At 43.3% G+C, this 13999-nt stretch overlaps 1 protein-coding gene across 3 annotated transcripts in view; it reads left to right on the top strand.

Moving 5' to 3' along the window:
- The window catches only part of GDAP2 (ganglioside induced differentiation associated protein 2), a 48558-nt gene that overhangs the window by 24506 nt on the left and 10053 nt on the right, over nucleotides 1-13999 (top strand). For all 3 annotated transcript variants that reach the window (XM_030534774.1, XM_030534784.1, XM_030534764.1), the window contains 6 exons: nucleotides 1560-1719; nucleotides 3056-3206; nucleotides 6814-6890; nucleotides 9912-9988; nucleotides 10731-10870; nucleotides 11632-11686. In XM_030534774.1, coding sequence (XP_030390634.1) covers nucleotides 1560-1719; nucleotides 3056-3206; nucleotides 6814-6890; nucleotides 9912-9988; nucleotides 10731-10870; nucleotides 11632-11686 — 660 coding nt within the window. The remainder of the gene's footprint in view (nucleotides 1-1559; nucleotides 1720-3055; nucleotides 3207-6813; nucleotides 6891-9911; nucleotides 9989-10730; nucleotides 10871-11631; nucleotides 11687-13999) is intronic.

Here is a 13999-nt window from a genome sequence, read left to right as displayed (position 1 = left end):
TGTTCACTTTCATTATCTGAGTCAGATGTCACCAGCAAGCAGAAAATTGATTTTCATTTTTGGTAGTTCGGGTTCTGTAGTTTCCACATCAGAGTGTTACTCTTCTAAGACTTCTGAAAGCATGCTCCGCACCTCATCCTTCTCAGATTTTGGAAGGCACTTCAGATTCTGAAACCTTGGGTCAAGTGCTATAGCTGTCTTTAGTAATCTCACATTGGTACCTTCTCCGCGTTTTGTCAAATCTGCAGTGAAACTGTTCTTAAAATGACCAACATGTGCTGGTCATCATCCAAGACTGCTATTACAAGGAAAATGTGGCAGAATGCGGGTAAAACAGCAAAGGACATACAGTTCTCTCCTAAGGAGTTCAGTCTCAAATTAAGTTAACGCATTATTTATTTAACAAGCGTCATCAGCATGGAAGCATGTCCTCTGGAAAGGTGGCCAAAGCATGAAGGGGAATATGAATGTTTAGCATATCTGGCATGTAGAGACACACACAAAAGTGCCATGCGAACGTCTTTTCTCACTTTCAGGTGATCTTGTAAATAAGAAGCGAGCAGCATTAGCTCCTGTAAATGTAAACAAACTTGTTTGTCTTAGCAATTGACTGAACAAGTAGAACTGAGTGGACTTGTAGGCTCTGAAGTTTTATATTGTTTTGGTTTTGAGTGCAGTTATGTAACAAAACAATCTACATTTGTAAGTTGCAATTTCACGACAAAGAGATTGCATTACAGTACTTGTATGAGGTGAATTGAAAAATACAATTTCTTTTGTTTATCATTTTTGCAGTGCAAATGCACCTCTATCTTGCTATAATGCCACCCGATATAACACAGGTTCGCGTATAGTGCGGTGGCAACAGAGCTCCAGTGGTGCTTTAATGGGTCCGGGGCTCTGGCTGCTGTAGGGAGCCCAGGGCCCTTTAAATCACTGCTGGAGCCCTGCCGCCGCTACCCTGGGGCTGCAGCAGTGGGGCTCACCAGCAATTTAAAGGGTCCAGGCTCCCCGCAGCAGCTGGAGCCCAGAGATCTTTAAATCACTGCCAGAGCTCTGCTGCCCCAACCCGATATAATGGGGTTTCAGCTATAGGTAGGGGTTTTGGGCTCCCCACAACCACATTATAGCGAGTAGAGGTGTATTTATAATGAAAATAATATACTTTGATTTCACTTACAATACAGAACACAATATATATGAAAACGTAGAAAAATATCCAAGATATTTAATAAATTTCAATTGATATTCTATTGTTTTAACAGTGCAATTGTGATTAATTTTTTTTGAGTTAACTGTGATTAATTGACAGCCCTATTTGAAACCTCTGTACAACTGAGGCTGGCTCCTTTTATCCTCTTGTTTTTGGCAAAAGCTCAGTGGAAGAAAGGAAGAGTAATGCAGCTGACTGAAAAGTACCTAGGAGAGTGATCCATTATCCCCCTACCCTCTTTACAGAGTTACAGGTTCTTGTGTGGCTGTATAGAAAAGTAGTTTTTAGTTCTCTCTGAAGAATTGAGATGCCTGCAAAGCCTTCTCAAACATTCTGTCATTTGTAGGCCACTTACCAGAAGCTGCTGCCTCTGTATTTTCCAAGGTCATTGGAAGAAGAATGTCATTCCTTACCGTGCCTTCCTGCAGATATTGGCAATTCAGAAGGAGAGCCAGTAGTACCAGAGCGACAGATCAGGATCAGTGAAAAACCAGGTGCTCCAGATGGTGAGTTATAATTCAACCTTGAAATATTGGCACAAAAGCCAAGGAAAACCAGAAAACTTGCACAGAGAATTATGAATCCCATATTTTAGATGGAGTGTACCCAATAGAGAGAATCTTCAAAATGAGATTTTACCTATGTCCAGCTCAGGCATCTGCCTGGATTCTACAGCAGTAACTTCTGCTTTCTCCCTTTGTATGTGGGAGGTGGTTGGAGGCCTATGCTCGGATTTTCATTCCCCCCCGCAACGCCACTCATTCTGATGCATTGCTCTAGTCTGAGATGACTGGGAAACTTCAATAGTCTCTTCCTTGAAATCACCTAAGTTCAAGCTTTTTTACCACCATCTAATGAAAGTCTGTTCTGATCAGGGTTAGGTGATGTAGTGGTAACATCCAAGCCCTGTCTGATATGGTTTTCAGCGTTATCATAGGTGGAGCTGCACCTTATGATGAATTACAGATCTGTCCTTTTGTTCTCCCCTAGAGTAGACAAGGCCAATCCATCTGTTCCAAGGATGCATGTCTGCAGTCACCGTGTTACTCAGTTTATAGATTTATAGATGCTAAGCCCAGAAGGAGACCATTTATCTAGACTGACCTCTAGTTTAAGAGCTAGAGAAAATACCTTTAGCGTTTACAAGGCACACTTGTATTTTCAAGGCACTTTATAAACATTGGAGTAACACTGGAAATAGTTCATTGTTATCACTGTACTGGTTGTGGCTAGAGGCAAGTGGGATTGATTTGCCCAAGGTCAAACTTTGGCCTGCTCTACACTGGAGGGGATCAATCTAAGTTACCTAACTTCAGATATGTGAATAACATAGCTGAAGTCAACGTACTTGGATTGACTTACCATGATTTCTTCACTGTGGTGAGTCAACTGCTGCCACTCCCCCATTGACTCTGCTTTACCTCTCAAGCTGGAGTACAGGAGTCGACAGGAGAGCACTCAGGGATCGATTTATCGCATCTAGACTAGACGCAATAAATAGACCCCTGCTGAATCGATTGCTGCCTGCCAATCTGGCAGGTAGTGAAGACATACCCTAAATCGCTAACGGAGCTAAGATTAGATTTCAAGAATTCCTTGTTCTTAGCATGGAGTTAAGCTCAATAGAGGTCGTTACTCTATCAAATGGAACCACAGAAAATTTGTGCATCATAACATGGTGTCTTTTTGTGTGTGTCATGGCTGCAGTCACCTTGTGATTTGGTTGTGTCTTATTGATGCACTGTCATGAGGCAACATTTCCATGTTCATTATTGTGGTTCTCTTGTATATAGTTTGAGCTCTGGCTTCCTTACAGCTTCTTCACCCATGCTTCCATTGCAGATAACTCGGATGAGGAGGGGCTGGAAGCAGATATTTCATTCATTGGTTCCCATGCATTTGCCCGCATGGAGGGAGATATTGATAAGCAGAGGCGCCTCATCCTTCAGGGACAGTTGTCAGAGGCAGCGCTGCAGAAACAGCATCAGAGAAAGTGAGAACATGTTGCCTTGTTTCTCTATATGCATGTCTCAGCTAGGCCTGTGACTCTGGGAAAGATTCTTAATGCTCTCTTTCTGTATCTCGCAAACCTGCAATCTGTCAACAGGAAAGCATGGACAAGGCCTAGTTTCATTCTCGATCCCTGAAATAGCCTCTTGGTGCTAAAAGTATGGGACCGGGGTAAGGGTTGGTTTTCATTTTTTGTGGGGATTTTGTTCTGTTGGTTTCATATCTGCAGGACCTAGACCAGGAATCCCAAATTTTGAGGGTTATACCTCCCCTTCCCTATGTCCACGTCCCGCAGAGCTGGAGCTGCATCTGGGGCGGGGGTAAAGGGAGGCTGGGAGTGGGGCCGAGGTCGGGGCAGAAGCAGAGCCACAGCCGGGCTGTGGTGGGGGCGCCCCACATTTTGGGGACCACTGACTTAGACACATTGGAGCAATTGTACTGCCTGTTTACCACTAGATGGCACAGTTCCATCATAGCTTTCAGTAACTGAACCTAGTCTTCTCTTTCTAAGGCCACGTCCAGACTACTCGCTGTATCGGCGAGTTAAAATCGATTGCTCGGGGATCGATATATCGCGTTTAATCTAGACACGATATATCGATCCCCGAGCACGCTTATATCGATTCCGGAACTCCATCAACCCCAACGGAGTTCCGGAATCGACAGGGAGAGCCGCGAACATCGATCCTGCGCGGTGTGGACGGGTGAGTAATCCGATCTTAGATATTCGACTTCAGCTACGTTATTCACGTAGCTGAAGTTGCGTATCTAAGATCGATTTCCCCCCCGTAGTGTGGACATGGCCTAAGACAGGCACACCTGTTTCAGAACTCATGCCCTTTTGAATCCTGTGCACCTAATAAACCCTTTTTCCTCCTGTGCTTTTGAAGTTGGAGGGAAGAGAGAATTTTGAGTTGCTGCTTATTTTTTCAGTTGAATTGCATTTTTTTCCCTGCTCTTTGCATATTAGAGGGAGGTTTAACTTCCTCCTAGGGAGCCAGTCCTATGTTATGATACTCATATTTTGGGCATGAGGCATGGCTTTCAGTGTGCGTTTGAAGCACTGACTTGTTTATATATGTTTGGTAATAAAAGGCCAGTGTCACTAGTTAGACCCAACTTCTGGATTTAAAAAACAACCGCCCCTTTTCACTGTTTTAAATATTTAACCCAAATAGTGTTGGTTGGATGTGAAAATTCTCCTTAAATGTTTGCAACTGAAATGCAATACCATTGCAGTTGTGCATGAGGGCTAGAAAAGAGAACCAATTAAGTGTATGTATATTGTCCCAAGCAAAGTAACCAACAGTATAACTAGACAACAGTCAATATTCCTTTTTTTTCAAACACTCCCCATTGAAGCACTTCAGAAGCAGTTTCCTTACGCAAAAAATTGCAGTGTTGACTGCTCTATAACACTAAGTGTAGCAGATCCAGCTCCTCCAATTTTTCCAGGCTGATCTTCATGCTTTCTAACACAGATGAAAGAGAGAGGCCTGGTCTACACTACGCGTTTAAACCCAATTTAGCAGCGTTAAACCGATTTAACCCTGCACCCGTCCACACAACAAGGCACTTTATATCGATATAAAGGGCTCTTTAAATCAGTTTCTGTACTCCTCCCCAACGAGAGGAGTAGCGCTGAAATCGGTATTGCCATGTCGGATTAGGGTTAGTGTGGCTGCAAATCGATGGTATTGGCCTCCGGCTGGTATCCCACAGTGCACCATTGTGACCGCTCTGGAAAGCAATCTGAATTTGGATGCACTGGCCAGGTAGACAGGAAAAGCCCCGCGAACTTTTGAATTTCATTTCCTGTTTGCCCAGCGTGGATCGCTGATTAGCACGGGTGGCGATTCAGTCCCAGATCCAAAAAGAGCTCCAGCATGGACCGTACGGGAGATACTGGATCTGATTGCTGTATGGGGAGACAAATCTGTTCTATAAGAGCTCTGTTACAGAAGACTAAATGACAAAGCATTTGAAAAAATCTCCAGGCTATGATAGACAGAGGCCACAACACAGTGCTGCGTGACAAGCGTAACAGAAAGCCAAAGAATCAAATGGACGCTCGTGAAGGGAGGGAGGGGGTACTGAGGACTCCAGCTATCCACAGTCCCCGCAGTCTCCAAAAAGCGTTTGCATTCTTGGCTGAGCTCCCAGTGCCTGAAGGGTCAAAAACATTGTCCCGGGTGGTTCAGGGTATATGTCGTCAATTTACACCCTTCCCCCCCGCCCCGAAAGAAAAGGGAAAAAAAAGGTTTCTCGCTTTTTTTCAGTATCATCCTATGTTTACTGCATGCTGCTGGTAGACAGGGTGCTGCAGCACTGAACACTAGCATCCCCTTCCTGGTGGATAGCAGTCATTGTACCGTCTGCCATGGTAATCATCAGCTCGTGAGTGCTCCTGGCTGACCTCGGTAAAAATAGGAATGACTCCCAGTCATTCCCAGCAGATGGTACAGAACAGCTGGTAACCGTCTTCATCATAGTAACTGGGGGTTGAGCTCCATCAGCTTCCTCCCCCCCTTCATGTCTAAAGAAAAGATTGTGTACTGCCTGGACTATCACAGCAGCGGGAGGCTGCCTTCCCCTCATTTTATCTCACTAAATCGTCAGTGTTTCTTATTCCTGCATTCTTTATTATTTCATCACACAAATAAGGGGACACTGCAACGGTAGCCCAGGAGGGTTGGGGGAAGAGGGAAGCAACGAGTGGGGTTGTTGCAGGGGCACCCCCTAGAATGGCATGCAGCTCATCATTTCTGCGGGATCTGACACGGAGTGGCTGTGCTCTCTGGTTCTCTGGTACACAGGTTCTCTAGTACACTTGCCCCATATTCTAGGCAGGACTGACACTCTTTTTAGATAAAACATAAAGGAGAGAATGACCCGGGGAGTCATTCTCATTTTTGTCTTTGCGCCCCTGGCCAACCTCAGTGAAAGCCAGCCAGGAGCACCCATGACAGCAGCAGACGGTACAGAACGACTGATAACCATCATCTCATCACCAATTTACAATGGCATGGCAGACGGTACAATAGGGATGGTAACCATCTCTGCTATCTTGCAAAGGCAAATGAATGCTGCTGTGTAGCACTGCAGTACCGCCTCTGTCAGCAGCATCCAGTACCCATACGGTGACAGTGACAAAAGGTAAAACGGGCTCCATGGTTGCCATGCTATGGCGTCTGCCAGGGCAATCCAGGGAAGAAGGGCGCGAAATGATTGTCTGCAGTTGCTTTCATGGAGGAAGGAATGAGTGACGACATTTACCCAGAATCACCCGTAACACTGTTTTTGCACCATCATGCATTGGGATCTCAACCCAGAATTCCAATGGGTGGAGGAGACTGCAGGAACTATGGGATACGTATGGGATAGCTACCCACAGTGCAATGCTCCTGAAATCGACGCTAGCCTTGGTACATGGACGCACACCGCCGAATTATTGTGCTTTGTGTGGCTGCGTGCACTTGACTTTATACAGTCTGTTTTACAAAACCGGTTTATGTAAAATCAGAATACTCCTGTAGTGTAGACATACCCAGAGACAGCTTTGACCCCATATATGTGTTTGACTTTTCTAGTTACAATCGCTGGCTGTGTCAGGCAAGAGCTGAAGACCTATCTGACGTTGCTTCTCTCAAAGCCTTGTATCAGACAGGTGAGTTCAAGATCCCAAAGGCTGTTTCTTATAGACTCACCAGTAGGAAATGGAATGGCCATTTCCACCTTTGTGTGAAGGAAGGCTCATGAGATGAAGCCTGAGCACATGTTTTAATCTAATGACAGATTAAAAAGTCTGTCCTACTTCAGTGCCAGGCAGGCCACAGCCAAACAAAACTTCTGGCATATGGAAACTAGAATGAGATGTGATGAACTGGGACCATAAGTACAGCCCTAAAAATCTGTGGATATCTGGAGACTATGTTTGCAGATTGGATGCAGATACAAATTTTGTATCCACAAGGGCTCTAACCATAAGTAATTTGACATGTGTCATAGAAAATCTACATCTACAAATTCAAGTGGGTTCCTAAATTCAAAGATCTCTAAAGCTGAGCTCAGGGGCTGGCATTTGCGGTGTTTGAGGTATTGTTAATTTAGAGGGAAAATGAGGGCTTAATATAAAAAATATAAGGTGGGCAAAGTGCTAGCTGAAGCGGAGAAGGCAACAGGTTATGCTGAAATGAGAACTATCAGGTCTGGAGGGAAGTTACCAGTGAAGAGCCTCAAGATTTGTCTTGGGACCAATCTTCATTACTATTTTCATTAGTGACCTTGGCACAAAAGGTAGCAATGTGCTAATGAAGTTTGCCTCTGACAGTGTTGGAAGGCCTCATCAATGCAGAGGAGGGCTGGAGTATTATAGAGGAAGAATTGGATGACCTTGAGGACCGACCAGAGCAGTAGAAATGGGATGAAATGTAATACTACGAAGTGCAAGGTCATGCACTGAGGGACCAATAAGAATTTCTGCTGTAAACTGGGGGTTCATCAGTTGGAAAAACTGTAGAGGAGAAAGACCTGGTGTATTAGTTGATCACAAGATGACTGAGCCACCAATGTAATGCAGCCATGAGAAGGGCAGGTATGATCCTAGGATATATCAAGTGAGGTATTTCCAGTAGAGAGAGAGAAGTATTGATGCCATTGTACAAGGCATTGATAAGACCTCACCTGGAATACTGTGTACAATTCTGGTCATCCTTGTTAAAGAAACAGGAATTCAGACTGGTCCAAATGCAGAGAAGGGCTACTAGGATGATCAGAGAAATGCAGAGGAGATTAAAAGAGCTTGGCTTGCTTAGTGTAGCAGAACAAAAGCCAAGAAGGGGAACTGATTGCTCTGTATAAATACCTCAGTGGAAAAACGCTAGAGGGAGGAGAGCTGTTTAAAGTAATGGACATTATTGGCACAAGAACAAATGGGTATAAGCTGGCCATGAATAAATTGGGACCGGAAATTAGAAGGTTCCTGATCATCAGAGGAGCAAGTTCTGGAGCAGTCTTCCAGTAGGAGTGATGAGGTCAAACAACCTAACCGATTTTAAAATGGAATTTGATAAATCTATAAATAGAATTATATGACTGGTTTGCCATGATATCAGGGAGACTGGACTCTATGACCCAGGAGGTCCCTTCTAGGCCAATATCCTATGTTTTCCAGCTCCAGTCACCATGCTCCTGGCCCTCTGTATTTGTTAGATGAGTGTCCTGGTTACTGGTTACTAATTCTATGAGGAGATGGGGGGGAGTGTGAGATAATCCCAGAATTCAGAGTTCCCAGTGCTACTTGGTGTTGGAAGGTGGGTAAGGAACAAGTTTAAAGTCAGCAAGTAAAGCTCCAGTGGACTTGAACTGTGCTGAACCTAAGGGAAATAAGGTTTAGACCACCCAGTTTTGTGCAATCTAGTCCATCTTCCCATGCAAAGTTAGGGACAATATGGTTTGCCTGGTTTCCATACCATGTCATAAATCTAGACCAATTAACCAAGAATCACAGATATATCCACTTAACTTACTATAGAGAAGGATTCCTCTTGTTCTGCCTTGAAAGCCTTCCTATATTGTACACTCCAAAGCAGCTTCTGGGTAATGATCAGAGGGCAACAGCAACAAACTGAGAAGAGAGAGTTGAGATGGCATGTTCAGTGAATGAATATTATTGTTAGGGGGCAGGAAGCAATAATTCCCTGCTGTTGTTTGACAGGGATATGGCAGATGAAATATGATTATTACACTTGTTAAAGTACAGGAACATTCCTGCTAGCAGCAGCATTAAAGGTTTTTAATTTGTTCAGTCATTGGCTTAAGTCCATTATGTCTCTCATACCAAATATTCAACCTGTAAAACTCCTTTAAAAGGTCAGATAACCTCTCCATCTATAGCTACAAGTGTACTACCCTTACCAAAAAAACCAGTCCTAGTAGCTACTGATTAAAATAACTTTCTAAATTATTTTACAATATGCTTATATTTACACACAGGCTAGACAGCATTTGATTTCCCCCCACCCTACACTCTGGTTTTATAACTCTTCTTCCCCATTTATATATAAACATCATGGAGAAAACTCCTATCAAGGAAATCTACAATGTATTCAGCTACCTAAGGGGGCGGGAGTGTATATTACAACCTTTCAAGGAATTAACAATACCATATTTCACATTGTAAACATACTATCTAAATTAAGCACCTGTAGCTAAGTCGTTCATGTCTGCGTCAATAAGAACTTCAACACAAGAAGCCCCTTTATGCTAATGTGATTGCAGTTGTTTGAGGGTGTGGTTCCTGTTATAGATTACATGTCCAGAACAACACACCCTTTTGGTAGTGATAAAGCTGAAAGTGTAGCCATATAAACAGTAGGTGCTATGTCAGTAAATTGCTGGAACCTCCAGGGTTATTGATTGCAGCCTCCATCTTCAAGGAGTACAACTCTATATTTAAAAACTACCGTTTCCAGGTGCAAGGCATCCTTCCGTTTAGATCAAAATGAGTACTGCATAATGGGAGCAGTAGTCTCTGCACTCTTCTTCTCCTGTTAAGAATGCTAGTAAACGACATTGTAGAATGTTTGTATTAGCTGCCCCTGATTTACAGGGAGACTTTCAAAAACTCAGACTGCTTTATGAATGTTATTCAAAGATAAAAGCTTGTGGTTCTCATTTTATTCTGTAGGTGTGGATAATTGTGGTCGCACAGTGATGGTGGTAGTTGGAAGGAATATTCCTGTAACTCTGATAGACATGGAAAAGGTAAAATCTTCATATAAAATTATAGAGCTGTGGCAGTGATTCTTTAGTTAAGGTTAAAAGGCACTTTCTATTAAGTACAACTATCTCATCCTATACCCTCAGCACTAACTTTAGCAAGATATCTCTAGAGGGGTGTATCTATGCAGAAATCTTCCTACACAGCAGATTATGTACGAACTGCTTGCATAGATACTTTAACATGAAAATATATCCTATCTAAAACTTTGCATATGAAGTTTTTCTGGTAGAAACTTTTCTACGGAAGTGACTAGATTCTCTTCAGGGAAGCATTGCGCCTGGCATTGGCCACTGTCGGAAGACAGGATACTGGGCCAGATGGACCATTGGTCTGACGCAGTAAGACCGTTCTTTAGCAGGGTAGTGTAGGGCCCCCTCTTTCCCTCCAAAGAGATGTAAAGGTGCTTCTGTAGCTGGAGACTCTGAAGTGAGGTGCACTGAGCAAACTTGTTTCTTGCACATGCGAAATGCCAGGGATCCTGACAAAGTATGTGGAGGTACATGGAGCAGAGTAAAGGTTGGCTGTAGACATCTCCAGATAATATTTTTGAGCCAGTGCTTAAGACTTCAGTGTTGCATCATGTTTTTGTAATTGAAATATAATATCAGCTTGTCTTAAGGCTTTTGGTCTGGATAATATTAATGTTAGAGGGAAATCTGTTAGCACAGAATGGGACTGTGACAGATTTTTTCTGCTAAAAATATAAATGTCTCCCCACCTCAGGCACTCTTGTACTTCATCCATGTCATGGACCATATTGCAGTGAAGGAGTATGTCATAGTATACTTCCACACACTCACTAGTGATTACAATCACCTGGACTCCGACTTCCTGAAGAAACTGTATGATGTCGTCGACATCAAGTGAGTGTCGTGAGTAGGAAGAGAACCCTTCTCCTGTACTCCTCTCCCCATACAGGCCTTTAAGACAGACCCTTTATCCAGCTTGCTTCCATAGCTAAAGGATTGCTGGGAAGAATTTCACAGGGGCCAATAGACCCAGGTGTCTAACAAAACCAGTAGAGATTAGGCCTGTTTCCTTTCCTGCTCTGAATCAAACCATTTAAACAAATTTCTAGGCATTTCTTTAATGCTTATTGTAACTTGTGAGTGCCTTGGTTCAACAGGAAATTAATTCTAGTTCTTGCATGCTTGTGTCATATACTGGTCTCTGCAATCCCTGCCCATGGCATATCTATCAGTAATGAAGGCAGGTGTGTTTGCACCCATATATTTTATGTGAGCTCATTCCATGTGCCTCTAAAGGTTGTGTTCCCAAAAGCCAGTATTGTGCACTGGGATGCTCCATCCATTTTGCTGGAGGAGATGTGTAGACAGCACTAACAGGTGTAACTAATGTGTAACCCTCTTTGGACTGGAGGATCAGATAGGATTTATCTAGATATGCAGGGAAACTTTTCACTTCCTTTGTCTCGCTTATTCTTAGGGCAGCCTCCCTTTGACCTGCATTTGAATGTTGTGGGTCAGGGTTAGCACCACAAGCACTTGCTCATAAGAGCGCAAGTGTCTCCAAACACTTTAAGCTGTGTTTTTGGCTGAATTTAGTAGGATGAGCTCATTACTCTGTTTTTTAACAACAAGTGTCATTTTCTTCTTTAAACTAGGTACAAGAGAAATTTGAAGGCGGTGTACTTCGTCCACCCAACATTTCGCTCAAAGGTGAAGTATACTGTACCACAGGCCGAGAATGCAGACTTTTGAAATAAAATAGGGCATAAAATTGTAGTATAAGGGGAGAAGTCATGAGAGAGAGAGAGACAGACACTTCAAAACACTAGGCATGTCTGCTAGATACGTGTTTTCCAAGAGCTAGTTACATTTGGGTACTGTTATTTCTGGCTTATGTGGCTGGTACACTAGCCTCTCCCTTCCTACCTTAATGATGAGCCTCTGTGCTTAGCCCCTGTGCACCACTACAGCTCATTTCCCATTTTACTTTGTGTGCTCTGACCTGCAGTGACACTTCATCTCTCAGGTTGCTATTAACCCACGTTGCATTGCTGGTTAACGCACAGGAATGAGCAATGGTACAGAGACTCATTATTAAGGTACTGAATGGAGGCAGACGTTGGCTGCTATAGCAGAGGTCCTACTCTGATAAACTGGAAGAGTTGTCTTGAAAGGCTGAGAATGAAGCTGATCAGTGTTACAGATGGTTGAGGTACGTGTCTGTGGGGTGTCCTCTAACAAAATTCAAAAAGCTTTGATACCACATTTAATTCAAAGAAAAGAGGCATTAGTCCTTTCTCCTGCGCTCTGGCTTAAAATGTGACATTCAGCTGTGTGAACCCAGAAACCCGGGTCTTTTTCTGTTTGTGGTTCACAACATGGGCATGTTTTTTTACTCCCAAGGACAGTTATGGTACAAAAGCAGTGTCAGTGCAGGCTTCACACATGTGCACCTCATTGCCAGTGTGCCTCAGACTTGATCTGATGTGAGTATTCAAGAGGCAGAGGGAGAAAACTTGATTTCCATGCCATTATTTGACCTCTGCTGAGACTGCCTGCCTCCCCTCTTGTTGGCCTTAGGTCAGCCCAGGAGCACACAACGCAGCTGATAAAGACTTAACAATTAATTTCACATAGGCCACCAAATAGCCTTCATATTTGCTTGCCTGGATCAGATTCAAACCCATTAACCTGTAGATGAGTCTTCCACTGTCTGTGTCCTGATCTTTTCCAAGAAACTGAGTAGCAGTGATGAGCCAGCAATGAGCTCAGTCAGGATCCTAGATTGTAATATAAAATAATACGGGAAGAAGAATTCATTTTGGGGAGGCCTAAGCAAGGCTTCAGCATTTTATTTCCTGTGGATTTTTCTAACTTCTTCAAAAGGACATGTTACTGCTTTGCTCTCTGGTCTCTAGAGGTGACCAGAAGGTGGTGCTGCTTCTCTTCCTTTATCTCAACTGTGGATCAAAACAGTAATTGGGTTATTATGCTTGGATGACACCAAAGTGGCAGCAGTGGCCCAAACTATCTTACATGCTGGCACTTTCGAATCAGATGTCAGACTAAGGGCCTGACCTGCCAGCTTCATTAGAGAGCCTTTGTCAGTTTATGTAAGCTAAGAGTAAGAGCAGGAGTATGGTCCCCAAGGCCCAGGCCAGATTCCATCGCAAATGTTTTTTATTCTGCTTGGGTGTCTCCCTGCAATTTCAGTAAGTTGAAACGTGGTAGAGGAATGTAAGTGATTATTCTGAGGTTATGAGTTGGGCAAACAACTATGGTGGTTCCTTGATTTCATTTTATTAATACCACCACCATTTATGTAGTTCTTTACACTTATGAAGTACTGAACTAGAATGAACTTAATTCCATACCAGTGTAGCCATCAGCCCTTCTCTTCCCTCATCCATTTGGGCAGTTGTCCATCCCAAAGAACAGCTTTTTGAAATAGCCTCGCTTCTGTGCCACAAATTGCATGTATAGTCAACCTTCTGATCATCACTTAGTTAACATTCTGAAGTCTGAGGTTTTGTAGTGTTGTTTTTCCTTACTTGAGTAACACGAAGCGTATTGGTCCAGTGGCGATGCCTGCTGACCAGAAGGCAGTGGTAGGTGATTAATTCCATAGTTTGTGCTAATTAATTGTTTAGTTCATGAATCCTGAATAGGTTGCCATTTCCTACAACAGTTAAAACAGCACTCAAATATTCAGCTGATAAGAACAGTATGAACATTTAGATTTAGGGTTTATAGCAGACATGGTCAGTCTGTGGCCTACGGGTGTCGTGTCTTTAATATGAAGATATGCTCAGAGCAGATTGTCCCAGTATCAAGATGTCCCATCTTGATCCCATCAGCATTCCAGTCAGATTAAGTTGCACCATTGCATGTTTGAACTTCTAGTCCCTGCGTCCCTGACATCTATGTTAAAAATAAAACTGGCTGACTAATCTGCTCATTTTATGATAGGTGAGGCTGATAGTGCTGCCTCCTATTAAGGCTGCCTGATACTTCCCTTTTAAA

The sequence above is a fragment of the Gopherus evgoodei genome, chromosome 1, assembly GCF_007399415.2.
Source record: "Gopherus evgoodei ecotype Sinaloan lineage chromosome 1, rGopEvg1_v1.p, whole genome shotgun sequence".
In the NCBI taxonomy this organism is placed as follows: domain Eukaryota; kingdom Metazoa; phylum Chordata; order Testudines; family Testudinidae; genus Gopherus; species Gopherus evgoodei.
This window is presented reverse-complemented; position numbering and strand designations above follow the sequence as displayed.